The 23,797-nt window shown below is 36.5% G+C and overlaps 1 protein-coding gene across 17 annotated transcripts in view; it reads left to right on the top strand.

The window, feature by feature from the left end:
• The window catches only part of MBNL1 (muscleblind like splicing regulator 1), a 218,483-nt gene that overhangs the window by 46,002 nt on the left and 148,684 nt on the right, over nt 1-23,797 (top strand). For 14 of the 17 annotated variants that reach the window (XR_001918128.1, XM_005675421.3, XM_005675428.3 and 11 more), the window contains exon 2: nt 15,370-16,356. The exons of 1 other annotated variant lie outside the window; for it this stretch is intronic. Coding sequence is in view for 15 of the 16 variants with exons in the window: in XM_005675421.3 (XP_005675478.1) it covers nt 16,183-16,356 (174 nt within the window). In the remaining variant the exon portion in view is untranslated. Of the gene's footprint in view, nt 1-9,265; nt 9,415-14,604; nt 15,174-15,369; nt 16,357-23,797 lie in introns of those variants that run through there. 2 more of the 17 variants (XM_018048793.1, XM_005675423.3) reach the window with 2 other exon arrangements.

The raw sequence follows: 23,797 nt of genomic DNA, 5'->3' as shown, positions 1-23,797 counted from the left end.
ACTAGTGAATCAAATATTATCTGCTATTGTTGAGTAATAATAGAATGTATGAGTTCTGGGGGAAAAGTAAATTTTTCTAAGTGGCTTCTCTAGTCAAAACTTTTTATTAAAGAACAAGATGAACATCTTGCAGATATTATATTAAATCAAGAAGAAATGTAGCACAGGCCAACTTCTCAAGAAGTTAATCTCTCCAGGAGTTATTAATGAAGAAACATAGTTTGTAGTTTTGTTGAAGGAAGCTTAAAGTCTTATTTAAGTCTTTTTCCCTCTGTTAACTTTAATACAGAGGTTTTACTTGAATTTAAATAAAGAGCCAGATATTAGTTATATATGAAGAGCATGATTTGACTAATTCCTACATAAAGTTTCTCTTTATTCTTTGGATACACACCCCCCCACACACACACATACATACAAACATACATGCATATCTACACTCCCATACATACACTTTATTTCTTATTTATCTATACTATTAATAATTTTATCAGATTGTAGTAATTAAGTGCTTAATTGTTTTTTCTTTTTGAAAAATAATTTTACTCTGTGGAGCCTAAATATCAGTCTCTATTTATTTTATATATTTGTGTATATATGTATATATTTGTTTATGTATATACATATTTGACATTTTAATGATAGAAAGATATGGGAAGTTTTAAGATTACCAAGTGATTATTTGTTTGAATTTGTCCAATATACTCTTTCAGATATACTGGGGGACTTTTTATTTTTTAACAGATTAAGTAGCTTTCATATAGTGTGAACTCTTGAGCAGAACTGAAACATAAGAGGTTTGCGACTTAGTAGGATGATATGAGTAGTATCTTAGATGATGTGGAGGAGCATGTATGGTGCCTGATTTAAAATAATATTTTAAAAAATGAATGTAACAGTCCCTTATAAGCAGAATCTAAAAGGAAATGATACAAAATTGGTCCATTTGGTGGTGTAACCTCAAAGGTCATTCTGTTGAGAGAAGGACAGACATCTGTGACTTGTGTATAAAAGTCTTTTATTTACTCTGATATAAAATCACCCTTGCATACAAGTTTCTAGTTACCAATGATTGAAAATAATGAAATATTTAAAAATAAACCTTCAGTTATGACACTGAAAAAAATGAATATAACAAAACTTTGCATAACATTTTGCAGGCATGTTGATTTTCTAAAGTAGTTAATAGAATATAATCAAAAAGCATGTCAGCAAATCTCAAATAAGCCATCATTTCAGGGCAGATATTCTGGGAAATTACTGGGTAGAAATGCATTAAACAATTTCTGGTGGAAGTAGTCTTTTAACTTTAGTTGATAATGATTGCCAGAATTTAATGAGATTAAGGGTAGCCTGGGGAGTTTGCTTAAAATGTAGATTACTGGTCTTCTTCACCCTTAGTAGGTCTAAGGTAGGTCCCAGAAATATGTGTTTTTAAGTCACCCCTGGGTGACCAATACAGAGAGTTTGAGGATCTAACTGAATCTTTAATTTCCCAGACAGAACAGAAAGTGTTGCTGTTAATAAACTGTTGGCAGTTACTGGAGTTTATTAGCCAGTTACTGACGCAGTGTGATTTGCCATGGAAAGCCAGTCATTGGTTTTTAAGTGGATATGATGCTGGTAGAAGCACATACAGCTTTAATCACTGTCTCATTAGAAGGATGTAGTCAGCTTTTCAGATCTCCTCATGTGTTACAGCTTTTCTAGAATGCACAGAACCTTATGGGTGATTAAAATACTTAAGGGATTTTCTTTTTTTTTCTTCTGTTTGGCAGAGGAACCAAACCTCACGTTGCCATATTAGTTTGTTCAAAGTGCATTCAGTACATACACTCTTTTGGAAAGTACAAAATCCTAGGAATAGAATCTTGCTCTTATCTCCTGAGAAGTTGTGACTGTATTTATACTCTGACAACATGGTAAAAGCACATTGTCAAAAAGAGAATAAAAACATTAGAAATGCCCACATTTTGCCAACCAACCATCTTAAGTGTTTTGAAAATCCAGTTTCAGGTTCCTCTTTATTCTGTGAACTGTTATTTAATAACTGAGAAAGAGTTTGAGGAGGCTAAAAGGAGGGGAGAGTGTTTTGTTTTCTAATGGGACACATGCCCCTTCGCAAAATCATACAAGACTATATACCTACCTCAGTTTTTTAGACTGGAAATAATGCCGTCCACTTCAGAACACTCCAGTCCAGGGCAAGAGGCCCTCTGGCCTCAGGAGAAATTACCACACTGGGAAATGTGTCTGGGCCTACATGAGTTCACCAGAGTTCTATTGTGCCTTAGCTAGTTTGATAACGCCTTGCATTATTTATAGCACTTGTCAGAAACGATTTCCTTTAGTCAATTAGTGTCTAAAGAAGAAGAGGGGGAAGCAGGATATTTTCTGACATTTGTAGAAATAACATGCAAAAAAAGCATTCCCTTAATCATATGACATTGTGCTGTCAGAGATTTTCCTAATATAACATGTCCCACAGAGTGTTAACTACATGTTTTGTTTTTACTAAGAAGCAAAGAATGGTAAGCTATATATTTGTTTTGATACTCTGTCAACTTAAACATTTATTCAAACCTCTGGCCCCTGTTCTTTGGCAAATAATTGTAAAATATAAATATAGTAATTGTCTTAGCAATAAGATGGTTTATTTTGAAATAACAGGAGTTGAACAACTGATTTTACAAATGTTTCCATCGATTAACTGCCATGTAAGTGCTAAACAACGAAAAATATTTAGCAAAACACAAAGACAAGGCTTCAAGTTCTACATAGGAAAAAGACATATAACTTTTACTCCTTTCTTACAATGGAAATTTACAATATGGTTTGAAGGATAATATCTTTTTTAGGGCCTTAACACAAATTTAATAAATGTAGAAAAACATGTTACTAATTGCTGGTAGAAGTATGTAATGATAAAATGTTTTCTTAGAATAAGTTTGATGTTTAGTTCAAAATTAATATTTGCATATACTTTATGTCCAAAGTATTTGTATTATTAATACCAATCGAATGTATGCATAGTTTTGTATATATAATTGCAGTATTGCTTAAAATAATGAAAAATTGGCATTTATTTAGGTGACCACTAGTATAGAAATGGATATATAGTAAAGTAATACATAACTGTTAAAAAAATATTTATGTGAATCTATCTCTATTGATAAGGAAAGGTCATTAACATATTTTGTAGAAAGCAAGCCAAAGGATAATATGCTTAGTATGTTTTCATCATTACTGTAAAAAAAAAATATATTGAAACTGTGTATGTGTGTTGTATGTGTGGATGTGCGTTTGTGTGTGATAATACATAGAAAAAGGACTGAACACACCACACTAATAATAGTGCTTGCTAATAATAGTGGCTTGGGGTTGGAGGGGGTTTGATTTGGCAGTAGAAAGATGAGAAATTCTCAATAACCCCTTCCATATGATTTAAATTTATTAACAGTGAAAATCCATTCATTTGGCAATGTCTAAAACCAAAAACAAAAAGAAAGAAAAATATATGGAGTTAATGTATGTGAGAGTTTCCCAGGTGGTGCTAGAGGTAAAGAATGCGCTTGGCCAGTGCAGGAGATGTAAGAGACAAGAGTTTGATCCCTGGGTTGGAAAGATTACCTGGAGGAGGGCATGGCAACTCACTCCAGCATTTTTGCCTGAAGAATGCCGTCCGACAGGGGATCCTGGCAGGCAGTAGTCCATAGGGTCGCAGAGAGTCAGACATGACTGGAGGAACTTAGCATGCAGGCAATGTATGTGATTCATATAAACTACTTGCTAGAGATTTCTGTCATTTGAGCTTATATGTTACTATCTCTTCTGGGTAATAGCCTTATCATTTATACCCATTGGAGGAGGAAATGGCAACCCACTCCAGTATTGTTTTTGGGATAATCCCATGCTTCGGAAGAGCCTGGTGGGCTGCAGTCAATAGGATTGCAAAGAGTTGGACACAGCTGAGCAAATGAGTACTTATACCCATACTTCTAGATCACAAAAGAAGGCAGAACCATAGTTAACAGCATAAATTGTTAATTTTTTGACTTTGAAATAATGTAGATTATAGTCTTAAGTGTGGAGGGAGGAAAACTCAAAATTTAGATAAACTGTTTATCAACTTGTAATTTGCTTCTGGGCCTTTACATTTCTAGTTTGAGAATTCTTTATTTTCACTGTCTAACTTTTTGCCTTATTTTATTTTACATCTCTTTCTGAATGTGAACTTCATGGGACATACATTTTGGTGTGTGTCTGCAAAGTTCCTCTGAATGAATGACTCATGATTCTAGATCTGCATTGCGCAAGTAACGAGATTTCAGTTCTTAAGTATGTTAGAAATTTAAGGAATTAGAGTTGTGGCACGAAAGTGTGGTAAATGATTTATGTACAAATATAAATTTAGTAATCAGGGAGACAAATTTTGTCTTTTTATCTGGTTAGTCTTATATTTCTAAGACTTGCAGAATCTTTCAGTGTTTTTCTTTTTTATAAATGAAGCCTTATAATTAATAAATGTTGAGGTAGGCACCAACAAAATATACCTCCCTGTTACCACTGTGGAGCTGCTTGTTTAAATCTTAGGCTTCTGCAAAATAAATTCTGAAGCTCTGGCTATACTGTATAGCAGCTGCAGTAATACTAGCATAGTTTGTTGTTGTTCAGCATCTGAGACCTAGCTTAGTTAGTACATGTGTTATGTGGAATGTTCCCTAGAAGATACAGCTACATTGAAGTGAAAATATGAGTTATTAATGCATGTCTGTTTTGAAACATATCTTCCTCTTTTTTAAACCAGGGAAAAACAACTGGGTCTTGATTCACTGTTAGTCAGGGAAAGCCTAATTCTTATATGCATGTGAGTGTATGTGAATTTGTGATTTTTTCTTTTTTTTTAGGAAAGCTCAAATTAAACTGAAATTCTAATATTTTATTGTTTTTAGGAATAAATTCAGTTGGCATTGGTATATGATTAAATGTATGTTTGAGATTATTTGTTCAAAAGGTAATCTTTAAGATCAAATATATAAATCAGTAGAAATATCCCTAGGATTATAATGTTAAACTCTGTGGTACCTTTGTGGCTTGAGTATTTGTAAAGTTTGCAATAAAAGATGCATTTTTGATGTGATGGGGATTTTTACTGATTAAATGGAAAAAAGGGGATGTGTATGTATTGTGTTTTGTCATCAGAAGTCCATTAATTCATTTAATTAGGATGCATTCAAATAATGTCCATTAATTCATTTAATTAGGATGCATCTCATATTCATGTTTGATATCATTCATTATATTCTGAAGAATAATTATTTTTAGATCTTTTTGAAGTTGAAGAAATACGTGCTCAGTTGTGTCCAACTCTTTGCAGCCCCATGAACTGTAGCCTGCCAGGCTTTTCTCTCCATGGGATTTCCCAGGCAAGAGTACTGGAGTGGGTTGCCATTTTCTCCTTTGGGGGTCTTCCCCACCCAGGGATTGAATCCACTGTCTCTTGGGTCTCCTACACTGGCAGGCAGGATCTTTACCACTAGCGCCACCCTCTTTAATACACATAGATTTTACATATTTTTCTCATAATGATTAATAATTAAGCAACAGATTTTGGGCAGTCTTCAATAGAAATAAGCCAGTAAGATCTCCCAGGTTGAGCTTACGAGGTTACATTCTAAATCATCTGTTAAGATCAAGTTAGTGTGCTCAGATAGAGTTGATAGTGGGCTTCCCAGGTGGCTCAGTGGTAAAGATTTCACTTGCCAGGGCAGGAGACACAGGAGATGTAGGTTCCATCCCTGGGTTGGGAAGTGTGATAGCTATGATTATTTGATTCTAATAGAGATATGCTTTATTTTTTGGCCAGATTTTTAAAAAATTGTTTTTGTCATTTCTTCACATATTGATTTTATAATTTAGCTAGATTGGACCTACTCAAATGGAAAATGGGCATAGGTTAATTATGGAAAATCTTTTAATGACCACTGGCTGTGAGAATGATTTCTGCCTTGTAAGGGAAGTTGAACATTGAGGCAAAGAGGTTCATATGCAGCAAATTTTCACTGACATACAGGGTTATATGGGAATATTTCCTTAAGTCTCTCGTTAATCACCTCCACTAGCTTTGTTCGTAGTGATGCTTTCTAAGGCCCACTTGACTTCACATTCCAGGATGTCTGGCTCTAGGTGAGTGATCACACCATCGTGATTATCTTGGTCGTGAAGATCTTTTTTGTACAGTTCTTCTGTGTATTCTTGCCACCTCTTCTTAATATCTTCTGCTTCTGTTAGGTCCATACCATTTCTGTCCTTTATCGAGCCCATCTTTGCATGAAATGTTCCCTTGGTATCTCTAATTTTCTTGAAGAGATCCCTAGTCTTTCCCATTCTGTTGTTTTCCTCTATTTCTTTGCACTGATCGCTGAGGAAGGCTTTCTTATCTCTCTTTGCTATTCTTTGGAACTCTGAATTCAGATGCTTATATCTTTCCTTTTCTCCTTTGCTTTTCGATTGTCTTCTTTTCACAGCTATTTGTAAGGCCTCCCCAGACAGCCATTTTGCTTTTTTGCATTTCTTTTCCATGGGGATGGTCTTGATCCCTGTTAGTCCTGGATATTCTTTGGAAGGAATGATACTAAAGCTGAAACTCCAGTACTTTGGCCACCTCATGCGAAGAGTTGACTCATTGGAAAAGACTGATGCTGGGAGCGACTGGGGGCAGGAGGAGAAGGGGATGACAGAGGATGAGATGGCTGGGTGGCATCACAGCCTCGATGGACGTGAGTCTGAGTGAACTCCGGGAGTTGGTGATGGACAGGGAGGCCTGGCGTGCTGCGATTCATGGGGTCTCAAAGAGTCGGACATGACTGAATGGCTGAACTGAACTGAACTGAACTTTATCAACTTCATCCTTATTTTTAAGTTATATGATAATGTTATTAGGGAAGCACGGGTGACTTTGCTACCATTCCTCAAGCAATAAAATCATATTGAAACATGTTTTAGATGAAGGTATCACCAGCCTCAATAAGAAGCTCGGTGATATTGTTCAGAAGGTATAGAGATGGAAAATTAAGATTTTGACCCCTAGTTACTATGGCCAATAAAATACAACTCATAAAAGTAAACTTTAAAATCAAAGTCCATGATCATAGTTTTGCTCTGGAAATAACAATATCACGATGTATCACATTGCATGTAATGTTCAGAGTTTTGTCATGCTTATTTCACATTGGTAGATTTCAGTTGGGTTAATGAACCATTCTTCCTGAAAACTGCCAGAATAGTTAGATTTTTCTGTCTTTTAGCACATTGCACATATATCAACACTGTTGATTTTACTGTAGTGTTGTGTTCTGACTTCCTAGTTATTATTTTGAAATATTAAATGACATGGACGGATCAGAAATGACTACCTAAGGGTAACAAGATAACTTCATCTTTTTGTAATATATAGAGTAAATAAAACACTAAATAGGATTAGTATTTTATCTCAAAGAATGATAAAGTAGCATTCATAGTGTTGTTATACTTTCTTATGGAATAGAGGGAAAAGTTAAAAGACTGCCTGTTTGGAATCCTCAAAAAAAAAAAAAAAAAAAAAAAAAAAAGTAAATTTTCCTTCTATAGCCAGAACCGAGGACTGATTCTGTCAGAAATGCATTGATAATTATTTACATGTTAAAAATTTGCAAAACCGTGTGTATCTATTTCAGATTATTTCGTGGATTAAAAAGACTTCCATCAACTTCCCAATTAAGGAAGTATAAAAATGCTTTTATGTTAATTAACTTCCTTTCCTTATGCTTTCTTTCCAGTAAGTGGTCTTTGATGCTGATTTCATTCAGTTATAAAGGTGACCTATCAGTGATTTAAACTGTGTACCTATTGTTTAGTCATTATAGCTTGTAGCAAATATTTGTATACTGGTGTTCAGATGTACTAAGAAAAATATTATCATGCCACAAATGCTGATCCTTGGCTTAGTCTGGACCTTGTGCTGTGTTAGTGGTGGCTGTTTGGTGAAGAAACTAGCTGGCACCTGCCTGCTGTCACAGAGCTTACATTTTAATGGAAAAAACAGGTGATAAGCAGATAGTGAAATAGGTACATTGTAGTATGCCAAATACTAACAAGCGTTGTGAAGAAGAATTAAGCAGGATAGGGGGCTGGCAAGTCTGCGCTGGTGTTAAGAGGAAGAGAGGTTTGCCTACTTTTGACAGTGGGCTGAAAAAGCTTCTAGGAAAATAAACTGCTGTAGGGACTGGAGAGGGCACATTTAGGTACAAAACTTGTGGCTCAGGCTACAAAATGCAGCAAGACATCTTGATATCTCCTAATACCTTTTTATGTTTTATAATTTTGGCTTTTATAGGAATCATTTCAAAATTCACTTTTTAATCACTGTCTGCATAGAGGCTTCCTGTTTCGTTTTTGTCTTAAATATAAATCCTTAAAGGGACAGTAGTCATTTTCTAACTTGAAAGTTTATTTGCTTGCTTTTGGAATTCTAATCTTTAGCAACAATGCATCACTTAACTAACTTCCTTTAGTATCCTTCCAGTAAGAGACCACTGGATGATTAGGGAAGCAAACCTTATCACCATCTTAAAGGAATGCTTTGATAGATCTTAGATTACTTGTTTGAGTTGGTAAACATAATCGTCCTTTCCTTGCAAGCAACCTGTCACCCAAAACAATGCAGAGCATCAGACCAGTAGGCCACGTTGCCTATTGCTGTGCCATTCTGGAGGATTTGTGGTTGAAAGTTATCTTTTTTCTCAGCAATTTATCTAAAACTTCAGTTATTTGCACATATTCTTTATGATTTTTACCAGTATATTTACTATTATTCCTTAAATTCTTTTTGTTATACTTTACCTTCTTCCTAAGTTACATATCCACACGCTTTGGCAAGCTTGTTTTAGCATTCTGATGCATCTATTAAAATTATGTTGTTTCTGCATCACTGAAAATCACCATGGGTGCTGCCACTAGGGTGCTTCCCCCTCACTGAGAAACACTGATCTTAGCTTTTTGTTATATGGAGTTGAATATTGGTGAAGATTGCATTAACCCATTCAGAACATAGTTTTTTTCCTATGTAATAAACGACTTTGTTACTCTATTTAGTCCCTTGTGAGTAGAGAAATAGCTATATAGCCTCCAGAAATGCTTAGTTATTTGTTTACCAAAATCTCTGTTAATATGTGGGAAGAGCCATGGGCAAAATTGTGCTGTGAGCTAACTTAGTTTACTGAAGTGATGCATTGCTAGTTGCAGACTTGTCGACACCAGTGAACCAGGGAGAGAAGTTACGGTTTTGGGCAAGGCGGACAAGGCTCCTCTTCTCGTCAGCTCCAAGCACACTCAGCAAAGTTGGCCATCTCTTCCAGTTAACTTGAAACTTTCTTAGTAAGTTAAAAAAAAAAAAAAAACAAACTCAAATAATTACTAAGTTAACTTCCTCAATATGTAACATTTCATAATCAAAACTTATGAAAAAAGTCCCCCGAATTCCCAGCTAACTACTCTGGCATGTAGAACCAATCTGCCTATAATTGGTCCAGAAGAACTGAAATGACTAGTGAACATTTGTGACTAGGAAGTTTAACCTTGCTCATAGAGGCCAACCAGTTCTCCAAAACAGATTTTTAGTCTTATTCCTTGTGTCTGTTTATCCTGTATTGTACTATGTATGCAGCCCTTAAATAGATATTTATATGAATGCATTCACTATTAAGGGCTTCCCAGGTGGCACTGAGGTAAGAATCTGCTTGTCAGTGCAGGAGTCTCAGGAGGCTTGAGTTCGATCCCTGAATTGGGAAGATCTCCGGTAGTAGGGAACGGCAACCCATTTTAGTATTCTTGCCTGGAAAATCCCATGGACAGAGGAGCCTGGTGAGCTATAGTCCATAGGGACACAAAGAGTCAGACACCATTGGGCATGCACATGTAATAATCCACTGTTCAGTTCAGTTCAGTTACTCAGTCATGTCTGACACTTTGCCTCCCCATGGACTGAAGCACACCAGGCTTCCCTGTCCATCACCAACTCCCAGAGCTTACTCACACTCGTGTCCATAGAGTCGGGGATGCCATCCAACCATCGCATCTTCTGACGCCCCCTTCTCCCGTCTTCAATCTTTCCCAGCATCAGGGTCTTTTCCAGTGTGTCAGTTCTTTGCATCAGGTGGCCAAAGTATTGGAGTTTCAGCTTCAGCATCAGCCCTTCCAATGAATATTCAGGACTGATTTGCTTTAGGATGGACCGGTTGGATCTCCTTGCAGTCCAAGGGACTCTCAGGAATCTTTGTTTTGGACCACAGTTCAAAGCCATCAATTCTTTGGCATTCAGCTTTCTTTATGATCCAGCTCTCACATCCATACATGACTACTGGAAAAACCATAGCTTTGACTAGACGGACGTTTGTTGGCAAGGTAACATCCCTGCTTTTTAACATGCTGTCTAGATTGCTCATAACTTTTCTTCCAGGGAGCAAATCCACTGTTAGTAAGAGTAATTATTTGTACTTCCTCAGGCTTTTTCTGTTTATATTTTATCCTATTTTTGGTTTCTTTTCTTCTGTCTTTATATTTTATTCTTTCCTTTCCATTTCCCTTAAAGTAGAAAATACATGTGAATTCTGATATCACTTAAGGAGAAACTGATCTTGGTTCTTGGGAGGACTCTGGTTGTTTGTATCAATAGAACGTGTCACATGATTTAAGGAACTCTATAGTTTACTGTTTTGAATTTGATCAATAGGTAAAAGAAGGCTCTTTACCTTAAAAACATATATAGGTTGTTAAACTGTGATTCTCACTGAAAACAGTTAAATTCTCCATTTCTTTGTCTTTGTTCAGGGAAGTTTATTATATATTGAAATATCAGTCAAAATCTTACCTCAGGAGACGTTTACCTGTTAGCTGATACCTTTACAGTAGCAGTGCTTCTCTCAATAATTATTTGCAAACAATACATATTTTTAGGGTGATACATTTGCAAGGATTCCTACAGTCTGCACAATACCCATACACATTTAAATATTATCTCTATATAGAACAAAAAATCCATTACCACTGAAGTATTGGTCCAAATCCTATAAAATCTTAATTTATTAAAATTATGAAGATTTCTGGTCTTCCCTGAAATCATGTTTGAATAAAGGAAAAGATTACAAGATAGCATTCTGATATCAGCAGTTTACTCAAATACATGTTTTTCAGGTAAGATATGAGTTCCTTACCCCCAGTTCCCTGTGTTGAAGGCTGAAACACGTATTATCAGTGTAGCTGGAGTATTTCATGAAGGTCAGTGTACAATCTGATCGCTCACTTGTCCATGTCTGGCTAATTATAAATATTTTGATTATCACCTCGACTAATACATTTTATAATAGTATTTTCAGCTTAAAAATACATAGCTATATTTTTTCAGTAATACTTTTTGACTTAAAAGAACTGCTCTGCTACAGAAAATATAATCAGAACACCCATTTGTAAGCATTTTAGTAATTAAGGTATATTTTGTTGCTTGAGTACAACTAAGTCTGTAAGATGGTAGAAGAGAAAAACAACACTAGAAATGGATTTTGTAGTTGTATTTAGACATAAATACAATACATAAATACTGCTTGGGGGTTACCCCAAGCAGTGAAGTTATTCCTGTGCGTGCCATGCCATTGCCTTTCCTTATTGTTTGGATCTCATAGATCGTGATGAAACTTTCCTCAGGGTTGGACACGTCCTCATAAACATGTTTATTTCTAATAGGTTGAATAAAATTATTCTTAAACATTTTAAAAAACATCATGTTCCAGGGACTGGGTTAAAAAAAAAAAAAGTGGCGATAAACACCCTGTTGTTGTGGAATTTATAACCTGGGGGACAAAAGTTCCAAGAGATACAAAGTACTAAGAATATTGTAAAGGGTAGAATGTTTAGCAGAGTTAGCATAGCCTTCTTAGAGAAGAAGATGTTTGAATAGCAGTTTAAACAAGAAGGGATGAAGAAGTATGTGTCAATCCAAAGGTTTAGCATGTAACAAGTTTCAGGGGCTCCCACCTGGATGGTGTATGCTAAGAACCCACAGCCCCTCTCTCCCTGGGAAGGTGGAGGTGCAGGGTGGGGAGAGACCAAAAAAGATAAAATGTGTCAGTTTAAAACAAGGGAAGGGAGAAAGTGGGAGTTGTACAGCATGCTGTTAAGAGGTCAAGTAATGATAAGGACTCCAGTATTCTTGCCTGGAGAGTCCCAGGGACAGAGGAGCCTAGTGGGCTGCCGTCTGGGGGGTCGCACAGAGTCGGACACAACTGAAGCGACTTAGCAGCAGCAGCAGCAGTGCAGTCTTTAGATTTGGCTTTGATGGGAGCATTGATGACTGTCGCTGAGCAGTAAGGTAATAGTTGTGCAGGTTACACGGATACATTTTTAAAAGTGAATGGAGGAGGAGCAAGCAAGAGCTCAGGTAGGTGACTCTTCAGACTTTTGTTTGGGAATGATGAATTAGGAACATTAGAGAGAGGTGATGTATAACTAGGCAAGGTCCTCTTCCTCCTGCCATGTCACCCCTCCCATTTTAGAGCTCCGTTAGCACTTTAAGAGCTAAGAGGAAACGCAGGAATATATATAGCAGGAATTTAGAGGGGAAGAGGACTGAAGAAGGAGCCAGTCAAGGTAGCAGCTTAACCTTGGGCAGTAGAAGAGAAAACTGGGAGACTGAGAAGAAAGATACAAAAAGATAGTTTAAAGATGGGTGGTAGGAAGGTGAGAGAGAGTTCATGCCTGAGAGCTGCTATTTTTATTGTGAAATATTTGTGACATGTAAGATCGTATCCATTATTGATAGTGAGAGGAACACAAAGGAGGAGGGACTTGGTAGTGAGGAAATTTTAGAAAAGCTGGTGTCAGAGGGGGCGGTCCAGGCCACAGGGAGGATTCCTAGGCAGTGAGGCAGCCTGAGTGACCCTAGAACCTAGTAACTTATGGAGGCAATAATGGGTATGTGTGTGTTTTCAAGTTCGTGTTTGTGCGTGTTCGTATGTGTTTATAGGGGTGTGTTCCTGCATGTATTTGTGTATTTTTGTGCTGTAAAGTTAATGGCAGTTCTGAAGTCAAAATTGATCATTTAATTTACCAAAGTTTATACGGCTCCACCTGTTTTCCGTCGCTAAGCCAGACACTTAATGTTTCTAAGGTGTATAAGATTGTTTCTGGCCTTGGGAACATGCCGTCTCATGGATCAGTCATGTAAATGCAAATCAGACAGATTGGGGAGCAGAGGTGATTGGGAGGAGGCAGTGTTAATATATGGGTGGGTGAGGGTGAAGGAAGTGACGTCTTGATAGCGTCTTGGAGGAAGTGACATGTTGGTAGGCTTCCCAGGTGGCTCAGTGGTAAAGAATCTGCCTGCCAATGCAGGAGATAGGGATTCAGTTTCTGGGCTGGGAAGATCCTCTGGAGGAGGAAATAGCAACCCACTCCAGTATTCTTACCAGGATGATTAGGTGGACAGAGGAGCCTGGCAGGCTACAGTCTGTGGGGTCCTAAAGAGTCGGACAGGACTGAGCATGACCCGGAAGAAAAGGAGGCAGTGGTTGCAGAGAGAGAGACAAAAGAGATGTCGACCACATCTGTGGTACATACTCACAGCATGAGGCCGTCAAGAAGTTTTGAATGCGGAGCAAATATTAAGGAAGGTGAATAAGTCTTAGAGTTTGTGACTAACTTGGCTTTGTTACTACGGAACCAGGAATTAGGACTAGAAAATTTTTTGAAACCAAAAATACTTCTGGAGCATCAGTATGAATTTTTAAAAAAATCTTTCTCAAAAGTTGTGGCTTTTTGTAAAAAAATATTTACAATAGTTTCTAAACCTAGTATCTGGTAGTTTCTTAAAAAATGTTAAAAATGGCAGTATTAATCTTAAAACAAATTTAAAAAAATTCTGCTATGTATCCATGTTTTATCTATATGTATGTGTATATATATTCATATTCTGTATTTTAATTTCCAAGTTATAAATATGTTATATACCCGTTGGCCATTTTTGGCCCTGGAAGAAGTAATCAGATACTATTTATTATACTGTCATTGCCTCTTTGGAGTGTGAAACTTCTAGAGTTATTGAAGCCTTGTTTCCTTTGGTAGCATTCAAAAAGGAAAAAATAATATGTATGCTGTTCTGTAACTACTAAGCCTTTTTGGGAAAGTTTTCCCATTCTGATTGAAAGTAAGTTGTTAAAAGCAAAAATGCCCTGCTGTATATAGGGAATGGTCTTGTAGTGCCGAGTTACTAGATCTTTAGGCAATAGGGGGGTCCCTCACCCTCCAACCCCCACCCTCTGGCTTCATTTGTACCTCTGAAATGCATCATACTGCCCAAATCAAACTGCTCACTTAATATTTAATGTTTCTGCGATGGAATCACTTTCTCCCTTGAGGTTGACTTCAGATTTGCCAGACACACTGACAACACTGCACTCCTTATTTCCCCCACATGACCTCAGCTTCTGCTTAAAAAATGGTTCAAATAAAGGATGCTTTTGTTCATATCTCGCCTGCCTGTGATATATTGACAAAGTGTCTGCAGGCTGAATGGAATAGTTTTACAGTAGGAGTGCCACTTTCAGTGGAGGGGCAGGACTTAGGCTGGAGAAGGAAGTGAATTGGATAGGTCAGGAGAATGTACCATTTGTAAACACCCCTTTCCTTTTTTATTCACGTGTCAGGACAGCAGGAGCAGGCTGTTCAGTGCCTGTCCCTGCGCAGAGCCAGAGGGAAAGCAGCTTGGAAGTCGGCTGCAATTTTTAAGCCTTGCTTTTTATTTCTTGGTAATGATTTCAAGTGCTTGGACTTGTTTGGGAAGCTGTTTTGAAACTAACATGGTTTAGTCCACTAACTGCATGTTGGGTAAATTCAAAACCCACATGCTCGTCCTCTTGCAGTGGAATAAGTCAGATCTGATGGACATTTTCTGTGCTTATAGCATAGTAATGAACGTCTGACAGGCGCGACCTTTCATAAGACAACCCACACTATTGGCTTTCTGCCCAGAATATTGCTGCAACACTATCTGTGATTGGTTATCTCTCTATCATGCATTGCTTCACAAGGGGAAACGGCCCCTTTTTTTAATAAATCTACGATGGCTGGCTGCAATATGCCTCACTGTAAGTAGTGTGTGTGTGTGTGTGTGTGTGTGTGTGTGTGTGTGTGTGTGTGTGTGTGTGTGGAGAGAGAGAGGGAGAGAGGAAGGCTGGCTTGAATATGACTTAGTCTGGTAGCACATGGCAAGGTTGTGATACTGTCTTAGGACATCAGTGAAGAGCTACTTAGTAAATCTTAACCTATCTCTTTTTTCTACAGGTTGGTACTAAGAAGTGCCTTTCCTGACGTCTCTGCTGCTTGGAACCGCTTCTAGAGCAGTCTCTGCTTTTGCCTTGCTTGCTGCCAGCTAGACTGTGACGACAGCACATCCACCCTCCACCTCTAGCCCAGACACCCCCATTTCTACTTATAATCAAGAAAAAAGCTCTAAGTATCTGGCATTGCCCTAGGCTGCTTTAGTTTTAAAAGAAAAGTTTGCTGAAAAAGTAAGATATCTTCTGCCAGGAAATCAAGAAGGAAAAACAAAATCATTTTCTCGATTTTGCTCTAAACTGCTGCATCTGTCTATGCCAAACTAATCAATACCGATTGCACCACCAGACTCCACTGCAAATTCAGCTGTGAGGAGATTCCCTTTCAGACAACTTTGCTGAAAGCAGCTTGGAAATTCGGTGTCAGAGGGTCTGCCACGTTTTCATGCTTGCATTTTGGGCTCCAAATTGGCACTGGGAAGGGGTTACTGAGAGCACAAGGCTGATTCGAGGCCCTACTTTTAAACGTTCATCTACTTACGATCCTAGTATTTCTCTAAAAACCAAAACCTCTTTGAATTAACAGTTTCATGCTGTGAATTTCTAGTGGGAGATCTTTTCCTTGATATTGAGAACACAATTTTCCATGTACTTTTAAAGCAGGGAGTGGGGGAAAAGTATTTTGGAGGGGACATTTTCATCATTTTACAGTTTTATCAGTTCAGTTCTTTTCTTTTTTTTTTGGTTGTTACTTTTTTTTTTGAGGGGGGTTGGGTTTGTTGGTTTCACTGAAAATTTTAACTACCTGTAAAATCTAAACATGGCTGTTAGTGTCACACCAATTCGGGACACAAAATGGCTAACACTGGAAGTATGTAGAGAGTTCCAAAGGGGGACTTGCTCACGGCCAGACACGGAATGTAAATTTGCACATCCTTCGAAAAGCTGCCAAGTTGAAAATGGACGAGTAATCGCCTGCTTTGATTCATTGAAAGTGAGTAAATATTATATTATTTTAAGGATACGCAATAATTGAATAAAGGGAATATGGACATGCAGTCCACTGAGTTTGGAATTATGGATTGCTTTGTTAATAATTATACGGTGTCTTCTTCTTGATGATGTTGGGGTGGGAGACTTTATTGAGAAGCAATAGAGCCAAGTCTGGCCAAACTTTGTTATGATAACTTTATCTTTAATGCTGTGATTTTTTTTTCCTAGAGCAGAAAGTGTGAGCCTACTTTTTTTACTTAGTACTGGCTAAGTCAGTCTAGAGAAATAGTAAATATAGATACATGTATGTGTCAGCATATGCATAGACTGTATATGGGGCTATAGCAGTGGCTAGATGGGGATGGTTTGTTTTTGCTTGTTTGAAAACGTGCTGAACAGTTGTAAAAGAAAAGCAGATTTTGTCAGCTAAACTTGGATAGACTTTTTATATTAATATTTTGACATTATGGATTTCCTTTTTATTATATGAGCATATTATTTTAAGGCCAGGAGCAATGCATTTTGTGGAAAATATAACTAGAAGTAAGGTTCTGAACTGCTTTTATAGTATACTGTCAGAGGCATAAACTTGGTTGAATGTGAGTTTTATAAATCAGTGGAAACTCTATAAAAAGTACTATTATTAATTGGACTTTTTTGTTTCTAAAATTCAAATGTGAAGTAATCTAGCAGTTTTTTTTCCTGTTAGGTCCTGCTTATTATTATTTATTTGTAACAGTATCAGCCAGACTGTAAAACGTTAGCTATTGTGGGTACCATAATACTAGCACATTCAGTTTAGTATATTTTGACATTCAAAAATGTCATTGGATTCGTATTTCAGGTATCAAGTTTGAAAGTGAGTCTTTTAAAAGATAGCATACATGTCTTTATTTTGATGTGTAAGGTCAAGACTACATATGTGAAGATTCCTGGGTACTCTCTACATACTTGGTTTAATTGAATTGCCTTTGAATATTAATATGCAGGTGTAATTCACTCTGAAACTTTGAGAAGGCGGTTGCTATCATTTTGACAGATATATAGAAGTGAAGGTTTCATAGACATATCTTGTCTGATGCAAAAAAAAAAAGGTGCTATAAAAATTTTTCTTTGATACCATAGGGGAAAATTAACTGAAGTATTTAACATATAAGTTAACTCATATCTCACCCCAGTGTTATGAGTTAAGTTGTGAGTTAACTATTTCAGTAAATTGCTTTTTGATCAGTTTGTCCTGCTCACTTTGCTAAAGTTTTCACCAAAGACTCAAGGATATTATCTTCAAAGTAGAATACAAAAGAAAGCATTAACAACAAGAAAAATATAATGTTAGGTTGTTCTTAATGACATAGTTCTAAAGATCAATAAGCAAAAGTTATAAATTACCCCTGGGCCTTTTTTTCCCTCTTGTTTTGAAAGGCATCCCTGAAGGGCACACAGTAGTTGTACCATGTGAGTGTGTCATCCTAAATTCTGCCAACTGAATTTAGGTGTAATTAGAGACTGGGACCATAAAATGAGGGGCAAAAGGCTAATTATGCTTGTCAATAACCAGCTTTGTCCGTAAGTAACCCTGTTTTGACCCAATTACTACTAAATCCAATTTTTAATCCCACAGACAGTTGATGGTGCACTGTTAGCTGAAAAACGAAGGACATTAAACTTAGCTGTGACATTGAGTGGTTTCACAGAAGACCTGCCTCCACGGAATTTGGAAGCATTGTGAAACATTAAAATTCAGTTGCTATTTTCCCCTCTCAAAATATTTTTTTAGTTGCTACTCACTTGTGGCCACAGAACAGTCCCCCTTTGAGCAAAGCGGCAGCATTGCTTAATGACATGCTGTGTGGTTAACAGGATTCGACTGCCGCATCAAGGAATTTTTCAAATAACAATTTTAAGATTTTAAATTTACTTTTGAAATGAACTCGTTATAGCAGCTAATCAGTGCAAACGTTGTCCATACTCTTTGTTCTTTCTAAGAGAAATGGAAATTTAATTTATAGCATCTAAAATGTAGTAAAATATTTCCATTTGAATAAGAAGAAGAAAAATAAACACAAATTTATTTCTGGTGGGGCTTCATCCCCAGAATGACAGCAACTTCTTAAGTGTTAGTGAAATGACTCTGTTAAAAATTAATTTAAAATTTTTGAAATGCGTTAATTAGGTATTCATGTTTCAAAAACCATGTGTCATCTATATGTGTGTATGTTTGTAACTAACACATGTGATTCTTGATACAGTATTTAGAATCCTACCTTTTAGGTAGTAGTCTTCCTGTGTTTGACTTTGTGGCTAAAATAGATCAAAAACATATTTTAAAACAGTTAAAGTAATTCTGTGACTCATGCCTGAAGTTCTGAAATTTGGGAGCATTATGAGGTTTCCATGCCAGTAACCGCTGGATCATTTGTTTTGTTTCAGAGAGTAAACGGAAGGAATTTAGAAAACTTGTAATATCCTGACTTCTTTAATAAAATGTGTTCTATGTATTGCTCCAATCCATAGTCTAGCCTTTTGTGAGTTCTTGAGCCCTGAGATGGAGGTAGCCTGTGTAATCTCCTATTTTTAGCAAGTTAGGAAAGCAAACCAAATACTCTCTGAGAGGACCCTGGGAAATGGCTGTACCCTTCAGCTGTGCTGTTTCAGACTTTGGCCAGGCTCCCAGGTGACTTAGGTTTATAGCAGACTTCTACAGAGAGGAGGAGAATTCATTTCATTAAAAACAGAAGTCAAACAGTTCAAGAAAGTATTTATGTAGAAGAAATCAAATTGGCATATTCTAAAGGGAATAGGAAGAAAATCAGCTATGGTAGCATTTTAGTTGCACAGTGGTAATTTTAAAGTTTAAATAATTAACTTAGATGCATTTACTACATGAAAACATAGAGTTCTGTATCCCAGTAAATGTGTTGCTAAATAAAATGGGAATATATAATAATGAGAAATATTGTACAGAAACAAGTCACGAAATAGAAAGATAGCAATAAATAGAGCAAAAGCTATAATAATGAGTACTCATTTATAAATTAAATCATGTGTCTTAAGTGCTTCATTTTTCTCACTTAATTTTGCTTTTACACTTGCAGTATTAATTTACAACAAAGTATATTCATGTTGAGAGTTAAATTTTGTACGAATTCGAGGTTTGAGTGTTTTATTGCTTTAGGTAGTCTGAACATCAGAAAAGGTGTTTTATTTAATGCTGGAGAGGGTTTTATTTTCCCTTCCCCTTACGGCTTATAAAAGGGATACCAAAAGAGAAATATGTCAAAAGGAAAATGTCCACGCTGTAAGCTGCTTTTAGAATATTATGTTTCAGAAATGATTCAGAGTAGTTAATGGCAAGTTACTTTTTTTCTTTGGTAATAATTTCTTAACTAAAATTAAATAGTTGATGATATAAAGAAGGCCTACAGGATGTATTTCAATGTGATGCCAAGTTTTTTAAAAAGTAAGCTTTCACTCATCTGGTCAGCAGAAATACACTATAGCTTATGGAATTTTTCTTTGTTCAAATATCCATTTATCTTTCAGGTGTTAGGGTAGGGGGGAATATAACCTTTAGTATTTATTTTCTAAAAATCTAGCAAAACTCTTTTACCTTTGAAAAGTTTAGTCCCTTGTTCTCTTATCAAATTAGGCAATTTTGTTATAAGATAATTCCTTGTTCATTTTACACGTTTGTGTGTACAGTTAGCCCAGCTGATCAAATTTATCATAGACACATCGGAGACCAGATTCTACTACGAAGTGCCATGGAATCAAGTGCCAGGTAGATGCGTTTAAGGTCCCTCTGAAGACATGGCATAATATATGAAATAATAAAATTAGCCATTAGAAGACACACAGATAGGTGAACATACAGGTAAATGAACAACTAGAAAACCCAAAGTTAGAAATACAAATAAACCAAGTTTCTGGACCAAGTTTCTAGATGGTTATGTGGGGACAGGCATGAATGGACCTAGTAAAGTGGTCTCAAGCTGTTGACAGTTAGATTTTAGAAATCTTCCATTGTTAGCCCAGTTTTTATCTTCAGTTTAGCTCCAAATCCTTGTATAATCTTTCTGTGTGTCTTTTAAACCAATTTAACTGATAATCCTGACAAAATGATATCTGCAAGTTTTAGGCTAAACATCTACTTTTGAATTAAAACTTTGATCTAGTAGGCTCTTATTTGGAATAACTTTTACTTAGAATTTGTTGTCATTGTCTTTTGTTAAGGGCACCTGCCATGTGATATTACAACTTTGACAGAGTATTATATTGTGTGTACATGTAACTCTGTAGGTATATATTCAGTGTGTCTTTCAGTGACAGGTTGACAGGACTTCCTTGTTACCCTCTAATGACTTAAGAGATGAACTGACTATGAGCATAATTTGTGTAGCAATGTGTAGCATGTTAAAGTTTAAGTTAAATTTTCTAAGCAGAAACTTCACAACTTTGTAAAGAACACCCTGTAAATGTGCCAAGTGTGATGTCATCAACTCTGACACGAACTTTTCTTTAATGAAATTCTCAATAGCTGCAGCTGCTTTGGTAATACTTAAAACTTTATTCATTTACCTATTTATATTCTATGGTTTGACTTTTTTTAGAGTAACATTTTTAAAGAGGTAAAGATTTTTAAACTTCTGGACAAATTTCAAGGCATGTTTTAAATCATGATATGTAAGGCACTAAAAGCTTCTTTTTTTTTCTTCGTAAGATTTTGGTACAGTTCTGTTTTTTCTTTTTTGTATTTAATCTTGTTTCATTTTTTGTGTGCGGCAAAACTAAAAACAGTTTAAACCTAAAGCAGTGTGACACTGATAATCGAGTTCAAACTTTAATTGTACTTCAGAACGTACATAAAAGTCTGATTCCACAAATGGCCTCAAAATGATTCCGTGTACAAACAGGGCTGTTACTGACCGCTGTTACTGACTTGAAAAAGCCTGTGCAGCATGGGGTAAATCTTGTATTCAGGAAGTGTGTGACATGCGCCCAGTTCACGCGAGAGGTGAGAAATTGAATGTTTCTCAGACTCAGCGCAGACACCTAGGGACCTAGTTTGGGAAGCTTAAATGCTGTCATTTTCCTTGCCAAGGATAAGTAGAGGATTTCAGCTATCAACATCACTAATCTGTTACCTTTCATGCTGAGCAATGTCTCTGCCTTCCCACAGACGTAGACAAAGCTTCTTATTTTCTTACAAAGAGATCCTATTGAGCAAATTTTGAAGTGGTTTTTTTTTTTTTAACTTTAGCAGAAACACATTTTGTGCTTGTAGATAGGGCAGCAGTTTCTATGTTAACAAGGCCAAAAATTATGTCAGTGAAAATGGGTAACTAAGTAGACGGTCTTTAATTTAGCACTGATGCTGGTTATTTTTTTTAATTAATTTATTTTTTAATTGAAGGATAATTGCTTTACAGAATTTTGTTGTTTTCTGTCAAAACCTCAATATGAATCAGCCATTGGTTTACATATATTCCTTCCCTCTTGAACCTTCCTCCCATCTCCCTCCCCAGATGCTGGTTAATAATATGCCAAAGCTTCAGTAAAAGCAACTGAAAAGGCTTGTTAGAAATACTTAGTTGCTTAAAGTATAACAGATTGTTAGAGTAGTGATTTCTTGGTGAATTTCACTATAAACAAGAGTAATTTTGGTGAGGACATCTTATTCCAAAATTTATTTATGACAAACTATAGAGTTTTAATACTATTTTTCCTATATAAATAACATCAAATGCACATCACCTACAGTGTTACTTATACTCTTGTGGCACATTTTTGACAGATTTAAACTTTGAGATAGCATTTGGTTTGTTGTTAGAGATAAAACTTTCTGTATTATAAGGACTTGTTTTGAAAAATTCTAATAGTTATAACTCACACATTATAATCTGATTGAAAGGCCTTCTCTTGAATACCTTTCAGCCTTGGCCATGTCTGATCAGTATTATTCTTGTTTTATCCCCAAGTTCTTTACAGCTTCTTACATGCCCAACATAAGAACTGTTGGTGAGATCCCTTTTTACATTTATCTCTAGAGTCATATAGAAATCATTTAGACATTTTGTCCATAAGGAACTACATTTAACATTGAGTAACAGAGAAACCTTTCCTCTATCATGTGATGGTGGTTTAGTCATTCAGTCTTGTTAGACTCTTTGGTACCCTATGGACTATACCCCACCATGCTCCTCTGTCCATGGGATATCCCAGGCAAGAGTACTGGAGTGGGTTGCCATTTCCTTCTCCAGGGGATCTTCCAACCCAAAAATTGAACCCAGGTCTCCTGCATTGCAGGCAGAGTCTTTACTGGCTAAGCCACCAGGGAAGCCCAAGGCATAAACAGATTAAGGATTTATATTTCAGTAGATTGTCCAGGCCTATGTGATGACTCTGCAGTCATTGGAACTTAGATTTCTTCACCCTTAGGTCTCAAGGAGCACATGTCTTCCAACCATAGGTTTATTTAAAAATCGTAAGATGGCCATTGCAGCTCCAGCCATCATTTCTGCATTCTAGGAAGCAGGAAGAGCCATGCGCAAAAAAGCCACTGCCTGGTCCACTTAGGCTCTTTTTAGCAAAAGTCTTTTAAGCTCTGCCCAGTGATTTATCCTAGTTTCTTACTGGTAGCAGGGAGGGCTGGAAACTGTATTCTTAACTGTTGCCCTGATTGAAACCATGCCTCTGGGTAGTTTAGGTAGGAGGAGGGAAATGGATATTCAGGAGGCCAGTCACTGTGATGGAGAGTTAGAGAGAATTATTTTCCTCCCAGAAAACTTCCAGAATCAATTAACCCCTCTGAAAAGCACCTGGGTATGGGAATGGTTGAAGAGAGATCACTTCTGAAGAGAAACTTGTATCTTCTTATCTTGGTAAACCTGTCATCACTTTTCCTGTCCTAGCTAATGAGAGTTGTTTTTTCTTTTTTCCCTTTCAAATCATGATGTATTTAGTCAATAAAATCTAGCATATCATAATACAAATGGATTGATTTTTACTAATGCAGAATAAAAAATTGTTTGCTCTTTTATTTTTCCTATTGCCAGTACATATTTATATGCACAGTTAAATATTTATAACTGGAATATAACAAGAATGTAAGTCATAAAAAACAGGTCTCAAATGATTTTGACAAAAGAATCTGTATTTACTCTGATCCCTGTTTCTGCTGCTTCTGAAGATATATGTTACTCTTATTTACTCTGTATGAAGCAAGATAAAATCAGTTATTATTTATTAAGAATCATTCTATGATGGTTGGTATTTTCAGTGCTTTTAATTTTTTCATAGTATTAAGTCCTCACCAATACTCTTTGAAGAGTTACCAGTATCACAGCCGTTCCTCTTACGGTCACACTGAGGTATAGAGGAGTTAAGTGATGTATGTGAAGTCATTCAACCAGTAAAAGGTGAACTCCAAGCCTGGTAACCTG

The sequence above is a fragment of the Capra hircus genome, chromosome 1, assembly GCF_001704415.2.
Source record: "Capra hircus breed San Clemente chromosome 1, ASM170441v1, whole genome shotgun sequence".
Classification (NCBI taxonomy): Eukaryota; Metazoa; Chordata; class Mammalia; order Artiodactyla; family Bovidae; genus Capra; species Capra hircus.
Note: the sequence above shows the minus strand (reverse complement) of the source record. Positions and strands in the feature narration are given on the sequence as shown.